Source organism: Oratosquilla oratoria, chromosome 27 (assembly GCF_046742065.1).
Source record: "Oratosquilla oratoria isolate Oo_2021 chromosome 27, ASM4674206v1, whole genome shotgun sequence".
Classification (NCBI taxonomy): Eukaryota; Metazoa; Arthropoda; class Malacostraca; order Stomatopoda; family Squillidae; genus Oratosquilla; species Oratosquilla oratoria.
Window position 1 is genome coordinate 47,460,108 of NC_134803.1, and position 27,846 is coordinate 47,487,953.

The 27,846-nt window shown below is 47.0% G+C and overlaps 1 protein-coding gene across 2 annotated transcripts in view; it reads left to right on the plus strand.

Moving 5' to 3' along the window:
* Positions 1 to 27,846, plus strand: part of capt (adenylyl cyclase-associated protein 1) — a 74,197-nt gene that overhangs the window by 7,752 nt on the left and 38,599 nt on the right. For both annotated transcript variants that reach the window (XM_076210550.1, XM_076210551.1), the window contains exon 2: positions 15,796 to 15,921. In XM_076210550.1, the coding sequence (XP_076066665.1) occupies positions 15,796 to 15,921 (126 nt within the window). The remainder of the gene's footprint in view (positions 1 to 15,795; positions 15,922 to 27,846) is intronic.

Sequence of the window (27,846 nt, forward strand, 5' to 3'; positions counted from 1 at the left end):
ATTTTTATCATTTTGTTCCTCTTTGCACTCGTTTAGCGCCTCTACCCCCTCGTCTCTCTCTCTCTCTCTCTCTCTCTCTCTCTCTCTCTCTCTCTCTCTCTCTCTCTCTCTCTCTCCCTCTCTCTCCCTCCCTCTCTCTCTCTCCCTCCCTCTCTCTCCCTCCCTCCCTCCCTCCCTCCCTCTCTCTCTCTCTCTCCCTCTCTCTCCCTCTCTCTCCCTCTCTCTCCCTCTCTTTCCCTCTCTCTTCCTTCTGCGCATGCCGCAGCCATTTTCTCGTCCCTGCGTGCATGACGGCGGCTGCCTGGAAATCTGGCCTGAAGGATTCCTGGAAGGGAAGTGAAGGATGAGGCTGGAAGGTGGGGAGGGAGTTGGGGGGCTGCCAGCGCAGATAAGGAGTGTAGGAAATTAGGTCTTGTAACATTGCCTGCCTGCTGGGAGATGGGGTGAAGGAGAGAGGATTGAATGTCGAGTGAGGAGGAGAGAAGGTGAGGGAGTAGGAGCAGGGAGGGAGGAAAGGTTGGAAAGGGAAGTAGATTTTGATGTGGAAGTTGTGGTTCTGTTGAAAGTAGTGTCATCACTATTATAGTCATAATCTTCATGATCATTGTCACCATTGTTACCACCGTCATTGTCATCGTCATTGTCATCATCACTACCACCGGTTAGTTTATTTTCTGCCCTTTGCTGAAGGAAATAGGAAAGAACTGGTTTACCGAGAGAGTGGTCAGCGAATGGAATAGACTTAGGAACCGTTTAGTGAGCGCTGAAACTATCTGTTGTTTTAAGAAAAGCTTAGACGACTTTATGCATGGGGATGACAGGTGGTAATGGACATGGGACTGCCTAGTGTAGGTCTTATAGATTCTTGCAGCCTCCTTCATTCTTATGTTATGAAATAACGAGAAGGAGCGAAAATAGTGAGAGAGGAAGATTGAGATTGATTCTGCCCCATTGGATTTCGATCCCCGTGAACTGTGGTGATAACCTGACTTGACCTGACCCTTATCCGACCTTATCCGACCTTATCCGACGCAAGGCACCGACGACAACGAATTTTCCGTCCGTCCGACTTTTCCGATGCGATGAATGGTCCCCCGCCCAACCAGTAATCTGAAGTGAAACTTTCAATCTAGAAAGTGTGAGGAAAAACTAGCTGTTGGTCACGGAATAATTTATTATCGCTTGCAGGCACGGTCCTTGTAGGTAGATTTGATCTAGCTTTGTAAATGGGTACGTAAGCGTGCACACACACACACACACACACACACACACACACACACACACACACACACACACACACACACACACAGGGGCATAGGGCACGAACAAGCACCGCTGAATAATAAAAAGGGGTAAAGTCTGATAAAGGATCGCTCGGGAGCGAGTGGGACGTTGTGATTGGCCGAGGCCGACTGACGTCATGTCGGTTTCACAATGGCGCGCGCGTCGGGTGGCGTGTTTTGTTTCAGTCAGGAATCAATTATCAATATTAACCTTTTGCTGCCGAGGGCGTGCGTGATCAGAAAATTATTAAAATCGCCTGGCGGCACACTAGGCAATTTTTGGTAGCATACTATTCACTTTTGCTAGTTCGTTAAAGTAAAAACGACTTCGGTTACGATATTTTGTTTTTCAATTTTCCAAATGTCAAATTACTCTTACGTCACATAGGGAGAAGGGGAATGACGAACTAACAGAAGTCTAGAGTACTTTAACCGAAGTAGTTTCTATTCAAGCGAAGTAGAAAAAGCAAGTAGCATGCTAGCGAGAAATACCAAGTATGCCACCATTGGTCGTTTTGGGTGCGATGTTGCTGAGAGGGTGATCACCTATTTAACTCTCTCTTCTACAACTGAACAATCTCTCCAGACTATACGTAAACCGTTTAAAATTGAGAGGTCGATCAAGACGGGATTATTTCCATCGGAACGTTGAAATTGGGGGACCCTTTGCTGAATGGAAGCGTTGTGGAGAAATATGAAAAATGTAAGAAATGAGAAAAATTGTGAAAGTCAGTGATCGGGGCAGATGCGGGTTCAAATTGCCGCATCGCCCGCGGTGTTGATGGCTTGAATCCATTTAGAAAATTGCACAGATTTTTTTTTTTTTTTTTTTTTTTTTAGGGTGGGGGGCGTGTTCTCCAGGGTTGATGTTTTTGCACACGCTCGTAAGTTATGTTTTTTCACTTCCTCTCTCTATCTCTCTCTCCCTCTCCCCCCTTTCTCCCTCGCTCTCAGTCTCCTCTCTCTCTCTCTCTCTCTCTCTCTCTCTCTCTCTCTCTCTCTCTCTCTCTCTCCCCCTCTCGCTCCCTCTGGGGAGGCAGGATGGTAATATCGTAAAGAGTGGGTAGTTCCGTTTGGCCTTTCTTTCGTGGCACGTACGAGGTACTCCCAGCTGGCTTTGATATACTGTATATAATGCGGCGAAGGCAGAGGTCGGGTCGGGTCGAGTCGAGTCGGGTCGATGGTGGAGCCACAGATTTGCCCTCTATTATAGGTTGCAAACTCAACCTCCTTCGTTGCCTGGATTTATTTGTTTTTTCATGTATTTATATATATATATATATATATATATTTTTTTTTTTTTTTTTTTTTTTTTTTTTAGCTGTAAATATGGATTTTTCTGGCGTTTTCATCTATTTATGTAGCCCCTTTTCTCTCGTCACGCTACAAATCTAGCCGTAGGTTTCTCTATTGAATTTTTCGTACTCTATGTAGACTGCATTCTGCATCAACCCGCAAAGAGAACTATCGATGTCGATATTTAGACTATTTTTCTTAACGACTCTGCACTACCGGATGAGTTTTTTTTCGCGTAATTTGACGCTGACGTCCAGATTGCATGATTCCCTGATTTTTAGGATGATTGACCCGCCGGGGGGCGGAGGGCGGGGGGAGGCGCGCTTAATGACTGTATCCATCCCTTCATCTCTCTCTCTCTCTCTCTCTCTCTCTCTCTCTCTCTCTCTCTCTCTCTCTCTCTCTCTCTCTCTCTCTCTCTCTCTCTCTCTCTCTCTCTCTCCACACCTTTCTCTTCCCCTTTTCTGCTCCTTCCAGCGTACCTCCCTTACCCACCTTTCCTCCTCCCTTTCTCTCCTTCCCACCTTCCTCCCTCTTTCCTTATCTTCCCTTCTTCCTGCCTTCCTCTCCCTCCCTCCTTCTCGCCTTCCTATCTCTTCCTTATCACTGCTCTTCCCTTCCACTCCTTCTTGCATTCCTCTCCCTCCCTCTTTTCCACCTTCCTCTTTCCGCCTCCCTTCCTCCCCTTCCTCCTTCCCGCCTTCCTCTTTCTGCCTCCCCTCCTCCCTCCTACCTTCCTCTCCCCATCTCCACTTCTTCCTCTCTTTCCTCTCCCCTACCTTGTTTTCTTCCTTCACTCTTTCTTCTCCCCCTATTCACTGTTTCCCCCCTCTTTCCCCTTCCCCCTCCCCCTCTCCCCCTCTCCCCCGGTCCCCTCTTGTACCCTTGTCCACCCGATGCATAAGTCAAGTGTTCATAAATACGTGTTTAAACAGATTTGATGTTCAAACAAACCAATTGGGAGTACAGTTATTGATATTAATGAACAGGGTTTTGCCATTAGTACATGATCTTCAGTAGTGAAAGTAGTAGTAGTAGTAGTGGTACGAGTAATAGTAATAGTAAATGTACTACCAAGTACAAAATGTAACACCTATAACGTGCGATATTACTGATATATAATGTACACACACACATGTACGTACATACTCAGTGATGAATATATACATGCATACATACAAACATACATACCAGAAGTAAGAAATAAAACTAATTTAGTTAAAGGCCTATTGATGTTTGACTTTAGAATAATTGCTTTAAACCAGTGTACACTAGTTGTATATACTTTAGCTCTTTATGCTGCATTATGCCCATGTTTAATGTGGCTGCCGTTGATGAAAACGTTTCCCCCCCTCCTCTTCCCCTCTCCCTCCCCCTCCCTCCGCGTGCTTAATGGACTTTCATTGAATTATTTCGCAGTCGCGCTCGCAGTAATATGTTTTGGTTGTTTGCTGACGTTTCCAGTAACGCCTCTCTCTCTCTCTCTCTCTCTCTATATATATATATATATATATATATATATATATATATATATATATATATATATATATATATATATATATATAGCCTTACCTCCCTCTCTACCTATCCTTATCTCTGTCTCTCTCCCTCCCTCTCTATCAATCCTTATCTCCCTCTCTATTTCTGTCTGTCTCCCTCCCTCTCTCCCTTTCTCCTCTCTTCTCTCTCTCCTCTCTCTTCTCTCTCTTCTCTCTCTTCTCTCTAAAAAGTATTTCCCATACTGGCACAAGAGTGGACTGGTGTACAGGAAACAATAGGAGTGACAGTAAAAGTGTTTTTCAAGTGGTTCAGGTGGCCGCGTTTACGACAGAGCGTTGTCTTTATGAGCGGGAGGGAGGTAAGGAAGGAAGGAATGGGAGGGCGACCTAGTAACAGCAGAATCCTCCTGAAAGAGGACCACCTGCCCGCAGGAGTTCTCTCTCTCTCTCTCTCTCTCTCTCTCTCTCTCTCTCTCTCTCTCTCTCTCTCTCTCTCTCTCTCTCCTTATATCCCCCTTTTTAATCTTTTTCTTTTAGAAATTGTCAATAAGTGTTAGAATCACAACTGTGGGCTTTGTTTTCAGTAAATCAGTGTAGCTTTAGTCATGCAGGTAGTTGTAAATAATTTTTAATTCCTGCTGGAAGGGAAGAACAAGTTGTGTGTGTGTGGCAGTTTGCGCTGGCAACATCAGTAACTGAACGACCTCGAGCGACGTGAACGTGACGAGCGGCAACGTTACAAACGTAAACGTGACGAACGTGATGTAATGAAATCGGACCTCTCCTGTAGGTGGCGTCGAGGACGAGACTGCTCAGGGGTAGGTCGGGTCTCCGGCCACCGCTCCACACCCACGAGGGCTTATCACACTGGGGTATTTTTCCTCCAATCCCCGATTAATCGGCAGTTCCGCCCACCTTCAGAACCTATTCCTCCGAAAAGCCACTATAGCAAACTATTTTTTTGCTTTAAAAAAAAAAAAAAAAGTCATTTAATATGCTGAAGGAAAATAATGTTCCTCCAGCACATCAGATTAATTCCCGAAAGCTACGGTTTGCCAATCTGCTCGAGATCGGAGGAAAAATAGTCCAGTGTGGTTAACGCCTTCACCCGCCTCTCCAGGCCCTCACCCTCCAGCCGCCCAAAACAACTTTTTGCCGCCTCTGCTCTCCTTCCACGTCTTCTTGTTGAAAGTTTCCATCGGACGGGGCCGGGTTGGCATGTAACTGGTGTGAAAGTGTGGTGGCTACCCCCCTCTCTGAGAGAGTCGGGCCAGGAAGAAAGGGAAAAAGAGTCTGTTGGTGTTACATTTCACATCAACTTTGCAAAGAGGTTCTTCGCCGAAGCCACTGGATACTCTTACAGCGGTATTGGGTTGCGGCGGCAAAGTCTGCCGACAGGAGACCATTTTGTCCATGCCGTGGTTGGGTGCAGAGATAAGAATAGAATGGACACACGCAGGCAAATAACTAAACCAAATAATTAAAACAAAAGAACTACTTGGTGGGTTCTGCTCTAAGGAGGGAGATCCGGGAGCTCGTGTCCAGGTAGACGAAAGCATTTAATCTATGAACGGCGGAGATTTCTTCTGACTGAATAAAATCACCTGAAAACAACCTGAAGTATACAAGAATTCGCCTGTTGCCTTCGGACCTTGAACATGTGTGTGTGTGTGTGTGTGTGTGTGTGTGTGTGTGTGTGTGTGTGCGTGTGTGTGTCGGAGACGGAAGGGTCTGTCAAGCGAATAAAAAATTTCTGCAACCAGGAAACACTCTAAGGACGTTCACTAAGAAAGTTTCCCCGCATAGCTGAATGAAACCGTCTGACGGCAGCTAGAACAACTGAACAAGTACCACCCGGTATGGAAGGGGGTGATAGGGTGTCATACTGATGACTCTGCCGCCAGACGATTTTATTCAGGTAAAGGTGTGGGCACGTTTGAATAAAATGGCACGGTAGTGTTGACTCAGCGTGCACGAGGGTGGGTAGGTGGGGGGTCGAGGTTTCTGCAGCGCTACATTAGGTTGTCTGGTCGTGCATTTGGCACGCACGTGTTGCCAGGGCTGGCTGAGGAGAAAAGAAGAAGAAGAAAACTCGAGGACGATTGGGCGCACCAGGAATGAAGAGGAGGAGGAGGAGGAGGACGGGGGGAGAGGGGACGACTTGACCCACGAAGGCATGAAGATATTTTCTCTAAAAGCGTCTCCAGATAGCTCGAATAGAATTCTTTAAAAGTCGGGAGACATTGTTGTGGAAGAGTCTCCGTGGGTCTGCTCGTGTCGGACCACAGAACGCCAACAGACCGATGAAGAAAAGATGCATCGTGGACCGTAATTTTTGAGAAATTGCATACAAAAAAATAGTAGATTAGAAACTGTTTGGTATTATTTTTTTTTTTTACAAACAGAATTTTGAGAAATACATAATAGTGGACTGGTGTATTTTTCGTACTGTTTTGAATAAATTTGAAAATAGACACAATTTTATTGTTTATTGCGAGATGTAGTAAATGTTCCGTGGAAAAAAAAAGTCTTGGACCACAAATTGAGTCACTTTTGTAGAGGGTCAATAGAAAACCACACACACACACACACGCACACACACACACACACACACACACACACACACACACACACACACACACACACACACACACACACACACACACACACACACACACAAAGTGCTCGCGCCCCCCCCCACACACACAAAGTGCTCGCGCGCCCACACACACTCACACACATACACACGCACAAACCTATTATTATTATTATTATTGTTGTTGTTTTGTTAATATCATTACACACACATACAAGCTTTTTTTCAAAACTATAAATGTGCTACAACTAGGAAAACAGACGGGAGTATAGGGGAGGGTAGAGGGGGAAGGTGAGGGGGGGAGGCAGGCACGCGTGCATTTGGCAGCCCTTGCCCTTCCCACAGTTGCTTTTCCTGCATGTTGTATCAATGCGACAGAATTAGACGATTTCGTCAGTATTCCCAGTCAGCGCCCCACCGCACAGCTATAGATACAGCGGCCGTAACCAGTCTATTTTCGCGTGTGAATCTGTGGACACCCATCTGAGGCTCCAGCCTTTCTGGACGGTGGGTAGACTTATCTTCTGTCGATTGACTTTTTTTTTTTTTTTTTTTTTTTGGGGGGGGGCGCAAGGCGTGACGTCACGCCCTTCGGTTCGTAACGAGGTCGAACGCTAACGAGTTGTTGTTCGCACCGAGAGGGGAATTTAGAACAACGAAACAATTAAATCTGACTTGGAGATATAAAGACGGGCTTAGGTCAACTTGAAAAATGTCAGGTGATTTGGAACAAAGAGTCCATGCATGATGTTTATGCCTGATCCTCCTTCGGAAGAGGAGGAAGAAGAAAAAGAAGAAAACGGGAGCTGGGGGGAGGGGTCAAAATTAGCTGCGTAGGAACTATAGCATTTAGTGTTGTTTAAGAATATGACTTTGGGGAATATTCATAGGAATGAAAAATATATATTCAGGAAGAGGGGGAAGGGAGGTTCATTCCTCCTACCTCCTCTCCTTATTCCTTATTTCCCTTTTCTTCCTCTTCCTCCTCCTCTTCATCCTCCCTTTTCTTCCTCTTCCTCCTCCTCTTCATCCTCAGTTTCCTTTTCTTCTTCATCTTCATCCTCTGTTTTCTTTTCCTGCCTTCTTCCTCTGTCCCCATCCTTGCCCCCTCTCCTCCACCCCCACTCCCACCGCATCCTCATCCTTCATCACCTCTGACCACCGCGACGTCGCGTCGTTCCGCCCGACCCGCGTTGCTCGTCCGTCCCGCTAATGAGGTTTCCCCGTCTCCCCAACAACCCCGCTCCCCCTCCCCCCCATGCCCTTACGTGCCCCGAGGGTAAGGGAGAGAATCTCTCCCCTTCCCCCCCCCCCCGGTAAAACACTGAAGGTGTTGTGTATTATAAGAGTAATCCGTGTGTAATTACAATATTATAATGAAAATTACAACAAGTTGTGCGCTTTAACACATGCGTAAGGGGGAAGCGGAACGTCATTTATGTTTATTGCGTTGGTCTTCTAAGCGTTGATGTTGGGCTGTACTAGGCTTTTTATTTGTAACTACGTCTTTTTTTCCCCGCCCATTTACTGCCATTGGTAACCTGTGTCTGTTCTGAGAGCCGTCAGGTGATTTTATTCAGCCTGTGGATACCCCCTTCCCAGTAGAAGGGTTAGCTTGATTATGGCTCCCGCCTTCTACAGGATAAGCGAAATGGGATTTTCACCTTTTGTATTGTCTGATGAAGGACTTTCTCAGACCTGATTAGAATTATTTGGCGTTAGTGTGTGCGTTAGCGTGCTTGTGAGTAATAATTATAATCGGTTTATTGGGTTCACAGCGATACAGAGATGAACTGACACTACAATTTTCGCAAATTTTTAGACTATTCCAATTTGAGTGAATAAAGTGCAGATAGAGATATTGGGTGCCAAGTCCATATTAGTGTGTATATGTGTGTGCGTGTGTGTGTGTGTGTGTGTGTGTGTGTGTGTGTACCGTCCTACTATAGAGTACTGCTGTACTCCTCAGTATGAACTGGGTTGATTTCCTGTATCTCCACCCTCTCCTCTCCAGTTTACGTAACGCTTTCCGTGTCTGATCGTCATAAATCTCTATCATAATTATAAAACCGTCCATTGTGCGTGCCTGATCGCCCGCGCATCCTTGTACGTATGTTTAGGTTTGCATTTGGGTTTTTTTTTTATATGTTAAGGGAAGTTAGTAAAGTTTAAGGTTATTGTAATGAGACAAAAAAGAAGATTTGACTTGGGACAGTGTTTCTAAACACCCAAAGGAAAAAACTTTGGTGTGAGGAACTAATAGAAGAAACGGGACTGTGATTAAAACGAAGACATCGAAGGAAAGGTTATGATAAAGGGCAGAAGTGAAGGAGAATGTAAAGAAATGATGAAGATGGTGCCACAAAGATGAAAGAGGTAGCCTGGCGGCAGCCATGATAAAAACATGACAATACACACAAGGGGACAAAAAAGAGGCCATTGGGTGTTCTTCATCTTAACGAATTACAAGGACAGACCCGATGTATGGAGAGAAGTGGGGAAGAAGGGACATAGACGGGAAGATGGTGAGAAGAGAGAGGGAAGACCTCAGAGGAAAATGTCTGTTTATTTGTGTGCGCTCACGCCGAATTAGGGATGGAGGGGAAAGGAAGAGTCTGCTTAGAATTGACTCTTAGCTTTTTGGCGCCTCCTGCCTCTCCACCGAGCAGAGGCGAGAGGCAGCAGCAGCACCAGGAGGGAGGAAGAGTGGAGAGGCCCTGGCAGGAGGTAGGAGGAGGATGTCCTGAGAAGGAGGGAGGAAGAGTGGAGAGGCCCTGGCAGGAGGTAGGAGGAGGATGTCCTGAGAAGGAGGGAGGAAGAGGTGAGGGAATTCCATGGAGGGGGAAAGAGTGAAAAGGAATTAGATGCAGTGCAGAGGGCGACGGGGTGGGTGGTTAAGAAGCAGGATAGGAGGAAGAGCGAAAAAGTTGTGTGGCTGGGAGGAGGGAGGGAGAACAAAGGAGACAGGGCAGCGGAAGACAGAAGGGAGAGAGGGAGGGAAGGAAGGAAGTACAAGAAGGAGGGTGGGAGCCCCGTGGAAGGCAGGGATAAAGAAGCGTGTGACTGGCAGTCAGGGAGGCAGGAATGAAGGACGAGGAGGGGAGATGGGCCATTTTTTAATGGTATCTAACCTGTATCTAGGGTTAGCCATCATAATTTTAGTCACGCAGGCGTCAGCATACCACCCTGTCCCGGGTTGTTTAGCCATGAAACGCTAGGGTGTAAATGCCAAACCTATCTGGCAAAGGCCCGAAGAACGAAAGCTTTGCTTAGAAAGGAATGAAAGTGATGATTTGGAAATCGAGAGGGGTTGTAAGTGTGTGTGTGTATGTATGTATATGTATGTACGTACGTACATATACATATGAAATAGGGTCTGTGGAACGCAGGACCAGACACACATCAGCGGCCAGTCCATCGGGTGAGGCGGGACAGAGGGAACGCGTTCTGGCACGGGTGCCAGATCATGGTGCCAAAGGCCGTGGCGGCACTGCGGGTCGATTTCGTAATGGCACCGTATTCTTAAACATTACTAAGTCATTGGGGTTGTACCACCCCATGACTTGATACCCATAACATGAAAATACCCATCAACCCATTCATTCCCCGAGACCTTCCAATCCCCACTACCTTCCCCCATCCTTGTACTGAATAAAATCGTTGGTTTCGGAATAGAATAAAGACTTTGGAGTGCACCACGGAAGACAGATGGAGTGACAAGGCTGTTTGGTATGCCGTGACAGACATCTTTTAAATAAACCTTGACAGTTCCATCAGTGATTTTTCTCGTCACTTGTCAATGAATTCCTTGAGACATTTTATAACCCCCTTCGCGATTTTAAGATTATGGTGTGGTGTGTGCAACTCGACATAGAATTGGATGGTTCACCACGGCCTTGGACTACGTGCTGAATACGTGATCGGCAGCTATTACCCTCCCGGATAAAAATTTTAGAGCTCGTATATTGCCCGATGTATGGGTAATGTAACCTTATACACACAGTGTGTGTGTGTGTGTGTGTGTGTGTGTGTGTGTGTGTGTGTTTGTGAGAGAGAGAGAGGCAGCCGCCCATATCAGGGAACAAAAGGGTGTGAAACAGAGTTTCAGCAGCTTTAAGCTGGCGAGATGCTAATGCGCACGCGCGTGCAGGGCGGCCCCATGCGTGTCCGTGATCTCGTGAATGGTGTCATGTGTCATCAGGACGTGCGGGCCGACGAGACGCGCCGGGCCGACAGTCTGCGTCGGCGTCAGCGTCGGCGTCGGGAGTCAGATTAGGTCGGAAACGAGACCACGGGTGCCAGTGGGTACCACCGACGACGACGAGGGTGGGTGGCACTGAGTACCAGACGGACGGATAGTAGGTGTGGCACTGGGTGACAGATCGACTCAAGCTTTGGATTCTCTTAAAGGGACTCTGTCGCCCAAACTCCGGGCGGCGGTCCTTGAGGACAAGAGTGGGCGGTGATTCTGGAAATAGGGCGGGAGGGAAGGAAGGAAGGGAGGGTGGGCGGGCGGGCAATCCGGGCAAATTCTCTCTACTCCTCCTCCTCCCCCGCCTGCTCCTCCTCCTCCTCCCCCGCCGCCTCCTCCTCCTCCCCCCCCACCGACGCCGCCTCCTCCTCCCCCACCGACGCCTCCTCCTCCTCCCCCACCGACGCCTCCTCCTCCCCTTCTCCCCCGCTTCCTTCCCCACCTCCTCCTCCCCCGCCTCCTCCTCCCCTTCTACTCTTCCTCCCCCTTCTACTCTTCCTCCCCTTCTCTTCCTCCCCAGTCTCCTCCCCCCCCGTCTCCTCCTCCTCCCCGTCTCCTCCTCCTCCTCCCCGTCTCCCCCTCTTCCTCCCCGTCTCCTCCTCTTTCTCCCCGTCTCCTCCTCTTCCTCCCCGTCTACTCCTCTTCCTCCCCGTCTCCTCCGCCTCCCCCTCCCCCTCCCCCTCCTCCGTGTTGGTTCTTTCCCGTTCTTTGTTCTTAATCCGTCCCCACATACGCTTAGTCATCTTCCCCTTCACCTCCGTCTCAGCCTTCTTTCCCTCCTCCTCCCTCTCCTTCTTTTCCGCTTTCCCATCTAACTCCTTTCCCTCTTCCTCCTTCTCCTCTCCTTCCCCTCTTCCTCCTCCTCCCCTTCCCCCTTCCCTCTCCTTCCCCTTCCTCCCTCCTTCCCCTTCCTTCGTCCTTCCCCTTCCTCTCTCTTTTCCTTTCCCCTCTCCTTCTCCTTCCCCTCTCCTTCCCCTTTCCCTCTCCTTCCCCTTTCCCTCGTCTTCCCCTTCCCCTCTTCTTCCCCTTTCCCTCGTCTTCCCCTTCCCCTCTTCTTCCACTTCCCCTCTTCTTTCCCTTCCTCTTCTTTTTCCCTTCCCCTTCTTTTTCCCTTCCCCTTTTCTTCTCCTTCCCTTCCCCCTTCTCTTCTTCCCCTCTCCTTCCCCTTCCTCTCTCCTTCCCCATCCCCTCTCCTTCCCCTTCCCCTCTCCTTCCCCTTCCCTTCTCCTTCTCTTCTTCCCCTTCCCCTTCCCTTTCCCCTCTCTTTCTCCTCTCCTTTCCCTTACCCTTCCCCCTCCCCTTCCCCCTCCCCCTCCCCATTTCCTCCACCTTTTCCCCTCCTTCTCCACCTCTTACCCCTACTTCCCCCTCCTTGCCCTATCCCTTCCTTCCCTTCCTTACCCCCTTTTCTCCCTCTTTTCCCTGCCCCACTTCCCTCTCCTCCTCCCCCTCCTCCCCATCTCCTCCCCCTTTTCTCCTCAGACTTGTAGTTGGGTCTCGTTGGTCGTTAAGAAGCTTATCAGAGCTCTTGGGGTTTTATCAGGAGTCTTTGCTGCCAGCACAAGAAGGCTGACCACTACTCGCTCGCTGCAGGACCTTAGTGATGCCCTTCTTCTCCTCCTCCGTCCGTCCTCCACCTCCTCCTTCTCCTCCGTCCTTCCTCCTCCTCCACCTCCTCCTTCCATGTCCCCCTCCTCCTCCTCTTCTTCCTCTTCCTCCCCTTCCCCCTCCTTTCTCTTCCTCCTCCTCCTCCTCTTTACTCCTCCTTCTCCGTCCTTCCTCCTCCTCACTCCTCCTTCTCCATCCTTCCTCCACCTCCTTCTTCCTCCTCTTTACTCCTCCTTCTCCGTCCTTCCTCCTCCTTACTCCTCCTTCTCCATCCTTCCTCATCCACCTCCTTACTCCTCCTTCTCCATCCTTCCTCCTCCACCTTCTTCCTCCTCCTCCTCCTTCCTCCCCCCTTCCTCCTCCTCCTCCTCCTCCTCCTCCTCCTCCTCCTTACTCCTCCTTCTCCATCCTCCTCCTCCATCCTTCCTCCTCCACCTCCTTCCTCCTCCTCCTCCTTCTTCCTCCTCCTCCTCCTCTTCCTCTTCCTCCCTTTCCTCCTCCCCCTCCTCATCCCTTCCTCCCCTCCTCCTCCCTTCCTCCCCCTCCTCCTCCCTTCCTCCCCTCCCCCCTTCCTCCCCTCCTCCCTTCCTCCCCCTCCTCCTCCCTTCCTCCCCCTCCTCCTCCCTTCCTCCCCTCCCCCCTTCCTCCCCTCCTCCCTTCCTCCCCCTCCTCCTCCCTTCCTCCCCTCCTCCCTTCCTCCCCTCCTCCTCCCTTCCTCCCCCTCCTCCTCCCTTCCTCCTCCTTCTTCTTCCTCTTCCCCCTCCTCTTTTTCATCTTCCCCTTCCTCCTCTTCTTCCTCTTCCTCCCCTTCCTCCTCGTCCTCTTCCTCTCCCCATCTTCCTCCTTCATCTTCCTCCTCCCCTGCAGAGTCGCCGACAACGAGAAAAGAATCCTCAGTGTACACTAGAACCAGCTCCTCGACTTGACCACCATCACTGATCCCCTGAGAGGACAGTTTAGGAGGTTAAGCTAATATTCATCCCCAACACACACACACACATACACACACACACACACACACACACACACACATACACACACACACACACACACACACACACACACACACACACACAAAACATCGGTCTTGCGTGGAGGGGGAATTACCGGAAATGAATGAAAGAGCCTGGCAGTAGGCAAGATAAGAAGGGAAGAGTGCCACACGGCACGGAAGGGGTGATAGGAGACGGGGGTGGGTGGGGTGGGGGTGCCACCGAGATGAATGAAATCGCCTGGCGCCATGAGTGACACCCGGCACTGAAGGGGTTAATCCTCGGTCATCTTGTGACTAATTCGATGTAACTTACCAGTTATAAACCACCTTAAATGTTAAACTCGTTCGCTCTTTTTAACATGGTGTCGAGAATCCTGGAGCTATGGACGACTATGGCCCTAACCACGGAATAATTGTTAGTGGAATCGGATGAGAATGTATAAAAGTATATGAAAGCGTGCACATACACACACACGCGCACACACACACACACGCGCACGCACACACACACACGCACACACACACGCACACACACACACACACACGAGAAAGAAAGAACGTGGATTGGACGTTCTTGATTCCAACAATGATTTATTTGTGAATAACTTCTGGATTCTGTTCGATTATTATAATTGTCTCGATATAAGTTTCTGGAGCATTATCTTTGGCTCCCTCCTCCCCGTCTCCACTCCCTCACCCTTTCCCTCTCCTCCTCCCCTCCTCTTATAGTGTTTTGTTTGTCTTCCTTGCCACCCGTTGACGCCGTCTTTCATATCGTCGCAGCGACGCGTCGCCTCCATTGTATTTTTGGCGTCCCAGGCGGCAGTGGAGACGGTGATTCCAGTGGCGGGAGTTTGTGTGATTTGGAGGAGGAGGGTGGGAGGGAGGGGGAACAAGAGGCCTTTCCTCTCCCCCTCCCCTCTCCCTTCCCCTTCCCCCTGCCCCTCCCCCTCTACTTGGTGAACAATATTGTTATTAGAAATGTTGGCGAGCAATTCCCCTGAAGTTGTTGCGGGGGGGGGGGTGATGATGAGGCTGAGTTCTTAGACAAAAGAAAGGTCGCAGGGAGAGGGGGGGAGGGGGAGGAGGGGTGGGGATCCCGAGGGAGTCTCAGGGAGTGTGTCGAGGGACTCTCACCAGCCTTGGCAATTACTCTGATGAACATTTTTATTTAAACACTTCTTCTATATGTTGCACATTATAGTATATACAGTGTATATATTCTTTCTCTTATCGTTATATTTCCTCTTTTTCGACTTCTTTTGTCTGTTCTTTTTCGTTTACATGTTTCTTCTTGTATATTTTCATTCTTCTTTCCCTGTTATTCATCACTTAAAAATGGGGAAGGACAAGACACTGTTACTGGAAAGGAGGAGGATTACAATTTAAATCCTGAGCCTGTTCTTGCGTGAGCGGCACATTTGTTTCTCCTGTGACCTGGTGTGACCTAGTTGACCTCAATTGGACCACCGCTGTCCAGAATAGTCTATGAACCGTGAATAACGAGGTCACTGTAAACAAAGTTTAAACGAAAAGAAAGAAAAAAAAAATCATCCCTAGCGGAAAGGCGGAGCTTAGTGACGTCATGTCGACTCGGAGCATTTTCAGCCAATAAGAACAAATTTTGTTTTCTTTGCCTTTAGATGTAAGTTTTTGCATTGTGACCCTGCTTTTTATGTTTTGTGTGTGTGTTCGCATTTTTATTTTGTAATTGTTATGAAACCTGGTTTTGTGTTTCCCCTTTGCATTGCTGGACTTGTTAAACGAGAAGATGCAGGAAACCACATTTGGTTTCATATTTCGTCAAAGATTTTTTTTTTTAGTACAAAGATTAACCCTTCCGTAAGTGGTAAAATGCCACGCGGTTTTGGATCCTGCTTTTCCAGTCCATAATGGTCTCCTGGGAGAAGAAGGCATCTGAGTTTTCCCTCTTGTACATGATCTGGTTCCTGGAACCAGAACCATTACAGGTGAACACAGAGTGAAGATATTGTGTGTGTATATATGTTTCATACAGAATTATATATTACTACCAGTGATCCCAGGATAGAATATATATATATATATATATATATATATATATATATATATGTATATATATACATATATATACAATTATACATGCATGTTTACATTCGTTTTCTTTTGTTCCCCCACATACCTAGTAAACGTGTGTGTGTATTTTCTGGAATTATTCATTACTACAGATGAACCCAGGGTAGAAAATATACCTGTACTTATATTTGTGTTCTTTTGTTTCCTGGCAGACCTGGTGAACATGATGGCTGGCGAACTTGCAGCACTCGTAGCGCGCCTCGAGACCGCCGTCGAGAAGTTGGAGAAGTCTGCAGGAGGAAGCGGCGCCGCCAGCGACTCCGCGGCTCCTGCCAAAGGTGAGACCCAGCTGCGTCAAAAGAGGGTTGGAAGGGCTAAGGAAGACTTGGAGTGGAGCTAATTAATTTTGTTGTTGTTGTATATGATTAATAAAGATATTCACTGTGTAATGGAAAAAGTGACGTGAATTTTAATTGTGGTCGATTAGTTAATTCTGTGTTTAATAAGTAATTCGGTACAGTATAGAAATAATTCTGAGGAGATGTGTGTGTGTGTGTGTATGTGTGTGTGTGTGTGCGTGTGTGCGCTTCAGTATATTCTCGTAACACACATGTGGATGTACGTGGGTGTTCAATGTAAACAAAGTGTGTGGCTTTATTGTGTGTGTGTGTGAGTGCGAGTGTGTATGTACACGTGTATGTATACTTCACTGTATTATCTCTGTACACAGACATGATAGGATGTATGTGGGTGTTCAGTGTAAACAAACGTGTGCGGCTTTATGACGTGTGTGTCCGTGCAAGCACGAATTTGTGTGATGTTAATTCATTATAAAAGACTTTTACAACAGAATAACAATGAGTGACAGTTTTGCTGACGTCACGCCATACCTAAACGACTCTAAACAAAACTTTTTTTTATCCAAAAATGTATAGTTTTCCGCAAAATAACTGGCAACTAAATCCGGGGAAACTAGAACAAAAACTAAAAACCAGCTTCTGGAGTGGATTGATATACCCATAGGTCACGAACACAGAACTTGCCTTCAGAAATCTATACGAACGTTTGTATAGACGGCAGATTAAAAGCGTGAGTCTATAACTGCTTACTTAACTATGTAATTAAAACTATGTCAGGATGAATGACAATTTTGTTTATTTCTTTCGCTTAATTGGCGACTAATCCCTCCCGTAGCCGAACCGCCATTAATTATCGGAACACTTTTGCCCTGTCGGTTCGGATATGGGAGGGGTCAGTCACTGTACTGTTAGTTCCCTCCCGGAAAGATATTGTATGATGAAGAACCTCTAGGATTCAATTGAGTTTATTTGAGTCCCAAATAAATGTGTAATATATATATATATATATGTATATATATATATATATATATATATATATATATATATATATATATATATATATATCAACCATCTTATTGTCATTCATGCTCCTAAACTAAAACAGCAGTCTTAACTGTTCTTTAAAATGTTAACGCAAGACTCTAAGAGCTTAACCTGGCTTCATAACAGTTAACCCCCAAGGGAGAGTCCATATTAATTTAACTTAACATCTCGCTGTGCACAGGTTAAACATCTCCACGATATAAAAGTAGGGTTAACCTTTTGTGTACGCAGATGGACTTGGATATGCCGCCGCCAGACGATTTTATTCAGCCGAGGGGGAGATCTCGCATCCCCCAGACTTAGGAATACTTTAGAATACTCTAGAATATCATAATTAATTTTTGAAATACATAAATTGACCTGATTATGTAGACTGGTCGACGCTTGGTAAACTTGTAGTGCCAAAGAAGCCATCTCGTAATTGAATGTTTAAGAATTAAATATAAGAAAGAGAAATGTTAATCTTATTTTTTCTCTCTTCTTCAAAGAGAGGGTGAGAAACCGGTTTCAGATTGTTTCATGTTGTTGTTGTTGTTGTTGTTGTCGTTCCCTAGACTGTCTGTCCGAGCAGTCCCGTCTCCCCAAGGAAGGCCACAGCCGAAACTGGGTTTTCCCACAAATCCTTTATAGAGTGTATGTTGTGTTGTTTGCGTGCATGATTGTGTATAATGCAGTCTTCCATTATGTGTTGTATGGTATGGGGTGAAGTGTTACATCCTGGGCAGCTGTTCACAACACGGTCGTCCAGCCTCTTCTGGTAGCGGAGCTGCAACGTCTACGTCGTGGGACCACCCCCCAACCCCAAGAGTTGGGGGCCAATCAGCAGCAACCACCCCTGGCCATCAGCTCTACGCTGATTGTTTCATGTTGAAGTGCTTTGTGGAGATTGAAAATGAACAAGCAGAGTTTGTGGTTTTAATGTAATAGTCGTTGTGTTTTGCAAAACCTTTTTCATTTACGTAACCTGGACACGCCCAAAACAACGAATAAGAAGCAAAGAACAAGGGAGAGAGAGAGAGATAGATGAAACACTGAAAAGGACAGAAAGCAACTAAAACAGGGACAAACACTAAATAAATGATCGACAACGAAAAAATGAACGATTAAATATACAATCAAACAAGATATCAAGAACAAATGCAGGGAGGGGGGGGGCATTAGGCGTACATGCACGACTGCACATTTCAGCCGATGAAATTCAATCCAACCAGACAGGACACAGACTTCAGTCGGTATTCTGAAACCGCACTAAGCGACAGGATCCTCTTAACAGCAAGAGGTTAGAATACCCCAAACCTGCAAACAAGCAATTCAAAGACCGCATGATCTACACCAACTGGTAGGATCACGTGACAGGCTAACTACCAATTCGAGGCGGTGCCAGTTGTAACTGGTCTTTCAGTGAGTGTGTCTGGCAACCCTGTTGCTTCAGGAAGATTTGAGAATACGACGCAGCTCTCTGCGTAGTCTCATCCGTATGTGAAAGGCCAGAGTGTTGGCGCATTGCGGGCGTGGGCGTGAGTGGGTGTGGTTGCAGGTGGTGGGCGTGTAGTGTGTACACGCCGTGAGGCACCCCAGAGGGGTCAGGGTCGAAAAGGTGGGCGAGATGGAAATGTGACCGGGGGGTTTGGGGTTGGAAATGTGAATAAAAGAAAGGTCTGAACAAGAACAGGTCAGTTCACTTCTGAAAGAAAACTAGATAATGACGTCATGGGGAGGTGTGACGTCACGTCGTTCATTCAGTGAAGTGACATGTTCTTGGGTACACCTTGGATAATAGTGATAAAAGAAAAAGACAGGAAACGGATAATTTGATATATATCTAGTCCCCATCTTAGCACTAGTCTGCTCGTCCCTAAGTTAATAACATAGTCTGGCGTAGCCAGAATAAAATCAACAGGTGTGCGTCACCACGAAAGGTAACAAGACGAGAACGCAGAAGCCTCAAGTGGGGAGGAGGAGGAGGAGGAGGAGGAAGAGGAAGAGGAAGAGGAAAACCTGAGGCAGCAACGACCAAACCGAGGCCTGGCATCTCCCACAAGATCTCAACAAGGATCCGATTGTCTCGTTTCTTTCTCTTGTCGAGGTCAGGTTGTGTAGGCCCCTGGGAAAGAGAGAGAGAGAGAGAGAGAGGTGAGGGGATGAAGGGATAGTGATAGAGAAGGAAGACGAAGCAGGAAAGCCTGTATGGTGAGGATTGTACCAAAGTTTTTTTTCTTGCAAGATTAAAACATTTAGATAGGTCAAGTCAGGTCAGGCCACCTGTTGGGTAAAATCTCACGGGAAATGTATAGATACCAATTAAAGGTCTCGACGTTTTTTCATTGGATACACAGCAGTGGAAAGGAAGGAAAAAAAAATCCCGTATCCAAGATGCAAAGAAGATTGGGGCTGAGCTGGTGGGGGAGGGAGGAAGAGCAAGAGGAGGAGGAGGAGGAGGAAGACGACTTCAAGGAATGAACATGTGAGGAGCCTTTAGTACAAAGCGCAGAAGCCTTTGCAAAGGAATTGATCGACTCGAAGTAGGTCAGAACGAGAGTGAGGGTCTGGAAGGGGAGGGGGAGTAGGGGGGATGTAAGATCTCCCTTTGGGGGAATTCGGAGTTGCTGCCTTCCAGTTCCAGCAGCAGTTCCAGCTTGGTATTTTCACACACACGTACACGCGCACACACACACACACACACACACACACACACACACACACACACACACACACACACACACACACACACACACACACACACTGCAAGATACAAAGGCGGGACAACACGAGCATAGCTCCCCTTCCCGCAAAATACAACTAGGTAAATACAACTAGGTAAATACAACTAGGTAAATACAACTTGGTAAATACACACAATGAAATAGATAATACTTTTCTCAAGTAAAGAGTACGGTAGTCATGATACATTCATGGTGAGTAGAGGGGTGCATTGACGTAAGCTCGCACTCTTAATCAAATAAAAACAAAATATATAAATTTTTGTATCTTCTTTATCAAATTATAACACATACAATTACGCAAACATTATCACATGTTTTATCACAGTTAGAGATTGTAAATATGACTTTTTTATATTTATTAGATTATAATACATCACACAAATACACGATTAGAGATTGAAAATATCACGATTCACTCGAATTTATTGCAGTGGCCTACAACATTAAGGCATTACTCCATAGGCCTATGCCCATCTAATAATTCCTGACACGATTTATGTATTATATCTTGAATTTTGTCCCCCCTCCTCCCACTTACAATAATTCCTGCGGACGCCTCTGCACCTATTTATGGTGTGTAAATATGAGAATGAGACATTTTAGGTAGGGGTGTGCCGATTAATCGGCGAGAATCGGCACTTTTGGGTGAATCTGCATCGGAGGAAGGAGGATGGACATTTTTTGATAATCTGCGTCGTTTATCGGCAAAATATTGCCGATGCCCAATATAAAAAATTCCGTTTCACCAAAAAATAGCCGATTTTTGCCGATGCCGATTAATCGGCACACCCCTAATTTTGGGTCCTATTCGCTCATGGCAACACTAGTAAGGATACAAAATAGTGGCTATGATAAATCCTTATCAATGATATTTGTTTTTAACACTTTTTATTGAAAGCATCCAAATGAGAAGTATTTGATACCACCGGAAGCTTGACTTGTGATTTTTTGTATCTTTTTCGATTACGGGTGTGAACTTGTCTTGTAAATTTTTGTCTCGTGAGTTTATGTTAGGGAACAGAGTAGAGGCTCCGGGTTCAAGTTGTATAGACTAAAGAATGAAAGAATGCTGCGTGACTGTTCCGTAGGGTTTCACAAAATTCCCCAAAGTATTAAGTACCTAGAAGAACTGTGGGTAGTCACGCGAGGTAGATAATGTGATAAAGAAAGATGTGGAGGAGTAAGGGGGAGGGACATGAACAGTTTTTTTTTTTTTTTTTTTTACGGAAGAGGGTCTGGATGAGAGGGATGAGGTGGTAAAAGACGGGAAAATGTGTGTGTGTGTTTACCTAGTTGTATTTTACGGGAAGGGGGAGCTATGTTCGTGGTGTCCAGTCTCTTTATCTCGCTATATCTAATTTATCCTTAAATTCGTGTATTGTTTTTGCACACACTATTGTATCGTCTAGTGTGTTCCATACATCCACAACTCTATGGGGGAAAGCTGTTCTTTTTCAGGTCTCTTCTATAACTGATCTTTTTAAGTTTCCTTCAATGTCCTCTTGTGTGTGTGTGTGTGTGTGTGTGTGTGTGTGTGTGTGTGTGTGTGTGTGTGTGCTCGCGCACGTTCTTTTGACCCTGTGTACAGTTGCGTGCATGCGTTTGACCCCATGTGTGTGCGAGAGAGAAAGAAGAGAGAGAGAGAGAGAGGGACGAACGTTGACGTAATCGGTGTGGGTGTAGACGTTTAATATCACGAGCACCGTACCAATTCTTTGTTAACGAGCTGAATACGTTCTAGGAAAACCAGTCGTTATAGCAGATCCCGTCCAATGGCATAGATGTGGACGTTGAATCAATAGAGAGAACGTTCAGATTTCATTTAAATTCCCTTTTCTCCCAAATAAATGATCATTTAGACGTGTAATCAAATTATGGGATTTAGCACACCAACTGTACATTGTTAATTAGAAAATCTAAACGATAACACATTGCACGATAGAAGTATGACGTCACATTTTTATAAGTGTTTTCGAAAAAAAAAAAAACGTTCCAGAACTTACGAAAAAACGTTTAAGGTTGACACTTGACTACGCCCCCAACACGAGCAGACCATTTAGACGTTTTCTTTAAGTAGGCGAAGATCATTAAAGAAAACTCAGTGTAAGGAGGGAGGGAGGGGGGGGGGTAACATTTGGATCTTGTTTAATTTTTCAGCATTTTTTCACAGAATGCTTTCCACATAATCTTCTTCAAAGCTGATTTTTTATCCTAGAAGTTTCGGTCTATAGAAATAAAATTCAGACAACTGTTTACGAGTGTTGGAGGGAGTGCCTGTGTTGGAGAAATGAAGTACGAGTTGGAGGAGTGCAGAGGCAGTTGACGATGGGTTGGTGGGAGGTGCCACTGACGCAATGGGCGCGACCGTTCGAGTAACGAAGGCATAAAGAGGACGAGAACATCAACGTTTGCGTCAACGTCGTCGCCACCCAAAGGCGGGGGTTGAGGGTATAGTGCCACTGAGATGGATGGCATTGGTTGGATCCATTCATCATTAAACAAAAAAAAAGGACATCCGATGCGGTTGATAGAGATTGTGTAAAATGATATTGAAAAAAAAAACAATGTGAACGTAGTCATAATACTTCAGTCCTGAATGAGGACATTGTTGCGTCACCATGACAGGCCGCCCCCGTTATCTGTGCACCATTGTGCACATGAGTGATCAGGTGTGCAACGTCCCTGGTGGAGGAGACGGGGCGGCCCTGGTACGTGCCTCGGTTCATTGGAACGCTCGCGTCCCAAGTCGCGAGGTCTTTTTGTCGCAGCTTCTTGGGGTCTTATCAGCACGTGCCTGCCCGGTCGCGCAACATACGGTCGGTCTGCTGCAATCCGCTTTCAAATTAGTTTTTACTGGTAACGTTGTGTGTGTGTGTATGTGTGTGTGTGTGTGTGTGTGTGGCCACAGCTGGCCACATCCCTAACAAGGGTGAAGGGCCATTTGGTATATGTATTACGCGTGCGCCTACTCGTGTGTGTGAGAGAGAGAGAGAAAGAGAGGGGGGGGAGAGAGAGAGAGAGAGGACAAATGCACACGCATTCACTTACACACCATAATTACCCATCCCATATCACTATGATCACGTCCAGAGCAACACACGCAAAACCTGGGAGTGCCACGATAACAAGGGCGTGGCACGGCGGATCGTGCATTGAGGGGGGGGGGGCGTGGAGGGGGGGAGGTTATGCGTTGATAGGGCCGTAGGGGGGTTGGAGGGGAAGAATGCGGATGTTGGGCAGGCACGGGGGGAATTGAGAGAGAGTCATGCAGACTCGGAGTAGAAGCTGCTTGATGAAACGGGGACCATATTAGGGAGGCGGGGGGGTGGGGGTGGAGAATGGGTACCCCAAGGCACTTCGTGTGACGTCATGTGGGGAGGGTGGGGAGGGGGCTGTTCTCTGCTGCACGGGGGTGGGGAGGGGGCTGTTCTCTGCTGAATAGAATCTGGCGGCAACTAGAAATATTCTAGAAGTGGCGTCATATGCTAGCATGCTACTTGCTTTTGTTATTTCGTTCGAATAGAAACTACTTCGGTTACAATATTCAAGACTTGCGTAAGAACATCTTAACAATGTGTCTAACATTCGTATTCTAGGTTTAACTTCTCTTAGTTCGTCCTTCAGCTTCTCACTATATGACGCAAGAGTGATTTGACATTTGGAAATTTGAAAAACAAAAGATGGCAACCGAAGTCGTTTTTGCTCCAACGAAGTAGCAAAAGAAAGTAGCGTGCCAGCGAGAAATGCCTTGTGTGCCCGAAGTCATGGAGGAGTTAATGCACAGTTGCATAAATTACACTGTGCCGATTGGCGGGTTCGTTTCAATCTTGCATCACGTCTGTTCCACCCCTTCTCTCTCTATCTATCTATCTATCTGTCGGTGTGTGTGATTCACCATGGTCCTGGATCACGTCTTGGACTCGTGATCGATAGCCATTTCCCTCCCGGAAGAGAGCTCATATATGACCGATCTATGGGTAATGCTGTGACCTTACACGCACACACACACCCAACTCCCCGCCCACGAGAGTTGGAGAAACAACTCGCAGCTCAGCGATACTGAAATTATTTCAGCCCTGGGCGGGACTCGAACCCGGACCGCCGTAGTGGCAGCCGGGAACTGTAACCACTGCGCCACGGGGTGTGTGCATGTGTGCGTGTGTGTACGTGTTTGGCAGTTTACATAATATTTATTATTTCTCCCTCCCATTGCCGCGTCACCGTTTTTCCCCGTCACCTGTCTTCCGTCACCTGCCCTTTTTATCTTCTTGTCCTTTGGAGCGGATCCAAGTCTACCCTTCCCCCCTCCCCCCCTTTTTTTGGGTGGGGGGGGTTAGGTGAGGGGGGGATGAAACAGCTTGACAGCAGACATAATAAAAGGAAGAGTACCTCTCGGTAGGGACAGGTTCTGGCGTTGGTGAATAGAATCGTCTGGCGACAACCAGAATGAGAGGAAAAGTGCCACCCGGTACGGAAGCTGTTAACACTCCGCCCCTCGCTCCCATGAAACCCCGTTTTTTTTTTTTTTTTTTTTTTTTTCGACAACCCCCCCCCCCCCTCTCCTTTTACGCTCCATTGTCTAACAGGGCGTCTTTCCCAACTGACGCAGTTTCCTTCTCCACCATTTTGTACAGTCGGTAGTGTAAGGACTTCGGTGCCACCCATATGTACAAGAGCCACGTAGCATTCTTTTTATGTTTGGAAATTATAATTTCTACTTTTCTTTTTTTTTTATCCTCCTTGATTCTAACCTTTATGCCTCCATTCCAATATTCTTAACTACCTTCCCCTCCCCCCACACACTTTCTCTCTCTCTCTCTCTCTCTCTCTCTCTCTCTCAACCCTCTCCCCTTCAAGCTCCCACTCGTTACCACAGATCCTCACCCCACCCCACCACGGAAAAAAAAATCACATCCGTCCTCAGCCATTTCTCCCTCGTTTGTGTGATGCTGCGAGCAGGCCCCTCCCTTCCCCAGGCAGGTCCTCCTTCAGGCTGTTCTTCATGTATCGGGTGCTCATCCCCCCTCACCCATCACGTTATCTAGGAACTCGTCTCACGATTGGGGCGGTTGTGAGTTCTCTACGCTAAATAGAATCTTTTAGCGTTAAGCAGAACAAAGTTTCTCTCTCCCTCACCCCAGTTTCCTTGCAACAAACCATTCGTATTCTTTAGCTGGGTGTAAGAGATCGTACAAGTGTGTGTATGTATTTGTGTCTGTTTCAAGAATTCTGTGTCAATATGTACTTGTTTACTCTGCAATCACGAGAATGGGGACGCGTCGCAGCGAGGTTGTGCACACTAAGTGTAACCGAAATAACCGTCATAACGGTCAAACTCTTTGAGTATCAGTCGCATTGAAAAATAAATTAATGCAAGTGTTTCTACCGTTTTGTGTGTGTTTGTGCGTCCGTGCATGCATTGTGTGCGTGTGTGTGTGTGTGTGTGTGTGTGTGTGTGTGTGTGTGTGTGTGTTTATCTTTACATTTCGTACAGTAAGAGTGAAATCGGGTGAAATCATAAGATTTCGACCCCTTCACCTCCGAGGTAGGTGGAAGAGGGGGTGCCACGGAAATGAATAAAATAGTTCGACGGCAGCCAGAATAAAAATGAAAAGTGTCACCCAATACGGAAGGGAGATAAGCCTTAGATCCAGAAATCATTCGGGTTAGGTAAGTGATGGGGGAGGGGGGATTCTAGGCATCAGAAAGGAAGGAATGGGTGGGAAATGGGGGATAAGGGGTAGAGTGTGGGGGGAGGGTGCGCTGGATCCCAGCCAGTTGGCGCCGCTGACGCCGCGCGGTAAGAAATGGGCCGAGTTGGAGCGCGCGTGCGCCCGCGAGCGCACAGATGGCATCAGTGGACGGAAGGATGTCCGTAATCGGCTCTGTTGGCTTCGCTTCACTGGTTATAAAAAGAGGAGGTGTATGGAGGGGGAGAGGTGTGAGAGGTATAAGGAGAGGGGCTCAGTCCCCATATACACAAAATAAACAAGTAGATCAAGATTAGGTATCTCCTTCAAAGTGTAGACTTACACTTTTGAAGTGTTCGTTGGCGAAGTAGCCAGGTTTGAATATTTCTTATCACGTTTTTCATCACTTGCCAGCGTAGTAATTTATCACAGAAAAAAGAAACACTGAAGAATAAAATTTAAGAACCATTATTTATGGACTTTAGGGTCCCTTTGTAGTCTTCTTCATTATTTTGTTCTTATGTACTCTACTATCTCCTGACTTGTATATTTGTGCTGACTGTCGCCAGGTGATTTCATTCGGTCTTGAGCCTTGAAAGAGAAATGGATTTCAAGCCTCTCCCTTCTGTTCCAGAATTGTGCACTTGATCTTGTTGTGTACACTTGTTCAGCAGAAGTAAAGCCCGTGGACAGCGAAAGGGTTAATTACGTCGCGCAGTTTAACTGGCCAGAGAAAAAGTGCCGCTGGTATGGGAAAGAGTTAATTATATATAATTATATAAATATGCGTAATACATATTCATAACACACACACGCACGCAAAGCTCCCGTTCCCGTAAGATACAACTAGGTAAATTCACACACACACACACACACACACACACACACACACACACACACACACACACACACACACACACACACACACCTTAGTCTTGCAAGAAAAAAGAGCGAAGCTGAACTTCATGGATGGTGGCCACGTGAGGGAAAGTTCCTGTAAGAGGGGCTGCAGGCGAGGGGGCTGCGGGGAGGCTGGGAGGGGGCCTGGCGAGGAATGGGGTGGGAAAGGGGGCGTAGGTAGCGGAGTCTAAAAGTCATGGAAAATGTAAAACCGAAAGTCCGAAGTTTCCGAGCCATGGAAGGCCCCAAAGAAAGAAAGCGAAAGAAGAGCTTTTCTAAAGAGTCTGACGGAGTTGGAATCGATGAGTTCCTCAAGGTCTTTCGGGTCTTTCCGAAGACCTTTCTGGGTCTCACGCCGGTGTCGAGACTTCGCCATGTTCACCGTCATGGTCTCGATCTCACTTTCGGTCTCTTTTTGTCGTGAGACGTGATCGATCGAGGACTTTATCGCTGCCGTAGCTTTCCCGTTTCGCAGGAACCAGGGATTCTCCTGGTCCCCACCCTCGTAGATACTGGCAACGGTCCTCGGGACTTTCCAATGATTTCACTGGAAAGAGACGTTGGGCTGGAGACTGAGTGCCAGACCCTTGGGGTTGCACCTCCAAGTAGAGGTGAAGAGGGGGGTAGAGGAGTTTTGAAGATAGCCAGAAGGGAGATGATTCTCTTTGACGTCCGTCTTACAGAATCACCACTTGAAGGCACCCATTGTTGGGCCCTATGTGTATGTGTGCGCGTACGTGCATGCTTGCGTGCGTGCCTGTCTTCTCTTTCCCCTTTTTCTTTATTTCTCTCCTATCTCTCTATCTCTCTCTCTATTACTGTGTTTCTCTTTCTCTGTTGTCCAAGATAATAGTTGGTGCATACGCCCAACAGGACAAATTCGCTATTAAACGAAAAGTGACTACCTTTTGATCATCACATTTGATTAATATTGACAAAATATAGTTTTGTTCTCTTTCTCCTAAAATCTTACATTGGAACCCCCACGGCTACGCGCCTTCGGGCGAACATTCCTCAGCTTAAATGAGTTGTAACACAACCAAACCTAACCCACCAAAATCCCGCCAGATCAGCAATATCGTACTCCAGAATTTTTTTGTCCAGTTCCCAAAACCCTTTCACTGAATCCGAAATAGCTTCATCTCCTTTCCCCCCCTCCTTCCCCCCCACCTTTTTGATGATAGACATCATTGGGTCTCGTTCTCAAGCCCTTCACTACGGTGACGCTCACTGAAAGCCTTTATTCAGGCTAACACCTACTGAAGGGTGGGGGTCGTCTCCGGCCCCCCATCCCTCCAGATCGAGTTACCTTTGAGTTCCTCTTCGCCCTCCTCCCTTAGCTGAATTAAATCGGGTGAAGGCAGCCAGAGGTGTGCAAGACATGTTATTGTGTTGAAGGGATGTGGCCGCCGACTGCTCCCTGGGACCAAAATGCTACGACGCAGAAAGATCCCTTTCACTCTCCTTTTCCCTCTCTCTCTCTCTCTCTCTCTCTCTCTCTCCCTCCTTCCCGCTTTTTTCCCGACCACGCCTCACCCCAATCTTCG